The sequence below is a fragment of the Mandrillus leucophaeus genome, unplaced genomic scaffold (genome assembly GCF_000951045.1).
Source record: "Mandrillus leucophaeus isolate KB7577 unplaced genomic scaffold, Mleu.le_1.0 Scaffold1434, whole genome shotgun sequence".
Lineage (NCBI taxonomy): Eukaryota > Metazoa > Chordata > Mammalia > Primates > Cercopithecidae > Mandrillus > Mandrillus leucophaeus.
In genome coordinates this window covers 105,366-110,428 of record NW_012101404.1, presented here as the reverse complement: position 1 = coordinate 110,428, position 5,063 = coordinate 105,366, and the positions used below count along the sequence as shown (strand labels likewise).

Sequence of the window (5,063 nt, the reverse complement as noted above, 5' to 3'; positions counted from 1 at the left end):
CACGCTGTTAAGTCTTCTAAGAATTCTCTTTTTTCTTTTTTTTGAGATGGAGTCTCAGTGTGTCGCCCAGGTGGAGTGCAGTGGCGTGATCTCGGCTCACTGCAGCCTCCACCTCCTGGATTCAAGTGACTCTTCTGCCTCAGTCTCCTGAGTAGCTGGGATTACAGGCGCACGCCACTACGCCCGGCTAATTTTTGTATTTCTGGTAGAGACGGGGTTTCACCATATTGGCCAGGCTGGTCTCAAACTCCTGACCTTGTGATCCCCCCGCCTCTGCCTCCCAAAGTGCTGGGATTTACAGGCATGAGCCACTGCGCCTGGACCACATGTTGTTTTTCAAATGCAGACTTACTCAGACATTGACACCATCTCCAGCCTCTGTGAACTTAAATATCCGGCAGAGAATGCTAATGCTTCAGGATGATGATTTGTGGTCTTGTCTTGGGATGAAAAGTATTTGTGTTGTGATAAGGTTGTTGGGGTAAGGGACTGTGCTGTGCCTGCTTTCTCTAGCCGAGTGGTAATATAATGTGTCTAGGTGGAGGAACATCAGCATTAACAGAAGACTTGCTATAAGAAGCTAATTCATGAACTCTTCAAACCTGCAAAATTTTGTTACAGTGAGGCCTAGAATATCAAATAATTATTATGCGCATTGAAGCTTGAGAGGCAGTGCTTAGCTAAGTGACTCTCAGCACAGTCTTCCAGTAGGATCACATGTACAATTTGAAGAGAAATCACTTGTGCCCTCCCCACAGACCCCGTCTGTTGTTCTGGGTGGAAACATTTCTGATTTTTAAATTAAGTTCCTTGCATATTACAGCGAGGCTAAGGTCAAGCGTGAGGCATTCCAGATACTTTCATGAGAGGTGAGTTCAATCTTTTTTCCAGGAGGTCACAGGGCCTACTCTGCTTGGTTTTGGTAGGGGCAGGTCAGTGTAGCCCATTATTTTTATTGCAGGAACAGGAACTGTTGGAATGCCTTCCTTTTTCCGCGAAGCTATAGAATACTTTAGAGAACATTACTGTGTTGAAAGTTATTTTGTCAGATAATCCCAGTCAGTCACATGTCAGAACTAGTTCTCTTAACTCATTTCACCTGTAGTCAAATTAAGAACTCTGTCACTTGATACATATATATTTTCAGGAACACTTAACATTCAGAGATGTGGCCATAGAATTCTCTCCAGAAGAGTGGAAATGCCTGGATCCTGCACAGCAGAATTTATATAGAGATGTGATGTTGGAGAACTACAGAAACCTGGTCTCCCTGGGTGAGGATAACTTCAATACATAATTCCTAATACTCCCTCAGAGTTTGATTTTCTATTTTTGTAGAATGTCTCTTGGGAGCTTCTGCTTTGTGTGAATTAATTTCAGTTTCTTTCTTTAAGAAACTATTGGGAGTTTTCTGGTGTAAAAAAGAATATTGTTAAGAAGTTTTATCTTTATGTAAACCTTCTCTTTTCTTGAGCTAATTTGTGTCCTCCATTCTAGGTTAGTGGTAATTCTTGAAATTCAATGACATAAAATATTGTTTCCCACATCTTAAAATACAGTTTGCACTGCTTATTTTGATTCAGTAGTACTTGGTAGTGGAACTTAGAACCCACAGATTTAAAATACTTAAATATTTTAAGGATTCTGTCAGGAAACAATTTTTGGATTATCTAGGATCTTCCATAATTTCTCTTTTCTGCTTAGTATAGTATTAGGTAGGTAATTGGAGAATCCCTAACAGTAGTCATGTTAATTTTTAAAACTAAAACAGGTGTTGCTATCTCTAACCCAGACCTGGTCACCTTTCTGGAGCAAAGAAAGGAGCCCTACAATGTGAAGATACATGAGACAGTAGCCAAACACCCAGGTAGGTGACAGTGAATGAAGGAGAGGACATAGGCCAGGGGAACAAGGTCAAGAAGGAAGCCAGGCCTTCAAATGTAGTTTGGGAAACTCTGCTCCAATGTAAATAATTTCTGAAAAGGCTGCATTTTTTTCTCATATTCACGAATAGGGACATCTTTTGTCCCACGCTGGTAAGTCTTCTAAGAATTCTCTTTTTTCTTTAGTGATCTCCCTTCAAGTTTACAGGGAGAGCCAATGTCTACTTTATTGTTTATAAGGGGCTGCATGATCTGACTGCTGTTCCATTGCTTTTGGAAACATAGAAATATGTGTATATTGAGCTCTATGTCAATGTATTTTTTTCAAATATTCTTTTTGTATCGTGTCTAAAATGTGTAAGGTGAGTAGTGGACATATTGGAATTTGGTTCAGAAATCCCAGGAACACCAGAGAGAGATGTTGTATCTTTTCTGCTTAGTGATTTTTAATCCTATAGAGGTTGCAAATATAATTCTACAAAAATTCTTACTCAGCAGTTTTATCAGAATAAGCATTTTCCTAAATATGAAAAAAATGTAATGTTACTTCAGAATGTTATTGTTTTAGTATAAACTGAGATTTGTGGTTTAAACTCTGTATGTGCAAATTTTCAAATTATAATATAGTTTAAAGCACAGGTTTCCAATATTTTGGCTTCCTTGGGCCACATTGGAAGAATTGTCTTGAGCCAGACATAAAATACATTAATACTAATGATAGCTGATGAACTTAAAGAAAAAGGTTGGTGAATAATTTTTGTGATATCCACCACCTTAGATAAGCAAAAAAGCCCTCTCATTCAAAGGTTTGGCCCCCACTGGATTAAAATATTTACTCACCTTCTAGATTTCTTAAATGTACTATGACATTAACCAGCTTAGAACATTGCTAATATTAAGCATTCAATCGTTACCTTATTTCTTAGTAACGGTTATAATTTTGTCTTATTTAGTAGGAAGCCTGAGATTCTGTCATTGAGATGTATCTGTCTATCTATAGCTATATAAAAATATGTTTCTCTCACATATACCTAAATAAGTTATATATGTGTATAGTAAATTTTTTTTTTTTTTTTTAAGGCGGAGTCTGGCTCTCTTGCCCAGGCTGGAGTGCAGTGGCCAGATCTCAGCTCACTGCAAGCTCCGCCTCCTGGGTTCACGTCATTCTCCTGCCTCAGCCTCCTGAGTAGCTGGGACTACAGGCGCCCGCCACCTCGCCCGGCTAGTTTTTTGTATTTTTCAGTAGAGATGGGGTTTCACCGTGTTAGCCAGGATGGTCTCGATCTCCTGACCTCGTGATCCGCCTGTCTCGGCCTCCCAAAGTGCTGGGATTACAGGCTTGAGCCACTGTGTATAGTAAATTCTTAACATTGTTGATAGATTCTTGGAAACTAAGTGAAGCAACGTATCATTTTAGAAAGCGAATCTTAGGGCTGGGTGCGTTGGCTCACGCCTGTAATCCCAGCACTTTGGGAGGCTGAGGCAGGTGGATCATGAGGGTAGGAATTCAAGACCAGCCTGGCCAACATGGCAAAACCCCATCTCTACTAAAAATAAAAAAAGTTAGCTGGGCATGGTGAGGGGGCCCCTGTAATCCAGCTACTCGAGAGGCTGGGGCCGGAGAATCACTTGAACCTGGGAGGCAGTGGTTGCATTGAGCCGAGATCACGCCATTGCACTCCAGTCTAGATGACATGAGCAGAACTCTGTCTCAAACAAACAAATTTTACCAGAGTTTAATTGATATAAACAAGAGTTATGTTTGGTATATAGCAACATGGCTTCATTTATAGTTGCCGTTTTCAAGAACCTGTTTTTTACACTAAGTGAGAACTTACTGTACATCTGTGTATGTGTGATATGGATTTTTCTGGTAAAAATAGTATAACTGTATTTAATGTTTACAATGTAATGATATGCACATATTTTGTAATAATTTGATATGCATATATTTTATTGTAAAATATAGTCAGGTTGATCAGCACATCTATTACCTACATAGATAACCATTTTTTTTTTTGGTAATAAAAACACTTAAGGCCTACTGTTGTAGCAAATTGTAAGTATACATTATAGTATTACTAACTATAAACACAATGCTATTTTGCTAATCTAATGCTATTGTACATTAGATTTCTCAGACTTATTCAACTTATAACTAAAAATTTGTACTCTTTGAACAACATCTCATTATGGTCCCACCCCTAGGCACCAACAACCACCATTCTACTTTCTGCTTTTATGAGTTTACATTTTTAGATTCCCTGTCTAAGTGAGAAGCAGCAGCAGTTTCTTTGTCTGTCTGTCTGTTTGGCTGATTTAATTTAGCATGATGTCCTCCAGATCTATCCATGTTGTAAATGGCTAGATTTCTTTTTCTTTTATGGCTGAATAGTATTCTACTGTATGTGTGTGTATATATATGTGTGTGTGTGTATATACACACCCCCCCCCCATATTTTGGCTATTGTAAATGTGCTACAATGAACACGGGGCTGAAGATATTTCTTCAAGGTGCTAATTTCCTTTGGTAGTATACCCAGAAGTGGTATTGCTGGATTATATGATATTTCCATTTTTACTTTTTACTGTTTTTTTTTTTTTTTTTTTTTTTTTTTTTTTTTTTGAGTCGGAGTCTTGCTCTGTTGAAGCTGGAGTGCAGAGGCATGATCTTGGCTCACTGCACCCTCCACCTCCTGGTTTCAAGCAATTCTCCCGCCTCAACCTCCCAAGTAGCTGGGACTACAGGTGCCCGCCACCATGCCCGGCTAATTTTTCGTATTTTAGTAGAGACGGGGTTTCACCATGTTGCCCAGGCTGGTTGCGAACTCCTGAGCTCAGGCAATCCATCCGCCTTGGCCTCCCAAAGTGTTGGGATTACAGGCATGAGCCAACCCATTTCTTAACCAAGTCACAAATTCACGAGTTTTCTCGGCTCTTCCTTCTATAGAAGCCACTGACTGAAGTCCACAGCCTGCTGGGCACTCATAGCTGGCATGGAACCCATAGTATTTCTTTGAGTGCCCCCATGCCCCCTGCACTGAGGGAATGCTTTCCAAGGGTCATAGAGCTGGGTTTCTTCCCAGTCCTTCCTGTGCTTGCTGAGTTTGTTATTGTACTAACATAATCTAATTAAATATTGAGTGACCTAGTAAAATATGAGCGAAAAGAGAGTTGCTT

General features: G+C 39.7%; 1 protein-coding gene across 1 annotated transcript in view; it reads left to right on the top strand.

Annotated features, from left to right (window-relative positions):
• ZNF732 (zinc finger protein 732) overlaps positions 1-5,063 on the top strand; it is a 30,237-nt gene that overhangs the window by 6,292 nt on the left and 18,882 nt on the right. The window contains 2 exon segments of the mRNA XM_011974269.1: positions 1,148-1,274; positions 1,772-1,867. Coding sequence (XP_011829659.1) covers positions 1,148-1,274; positions 1,772-1,867 — 223 coding nt within the window.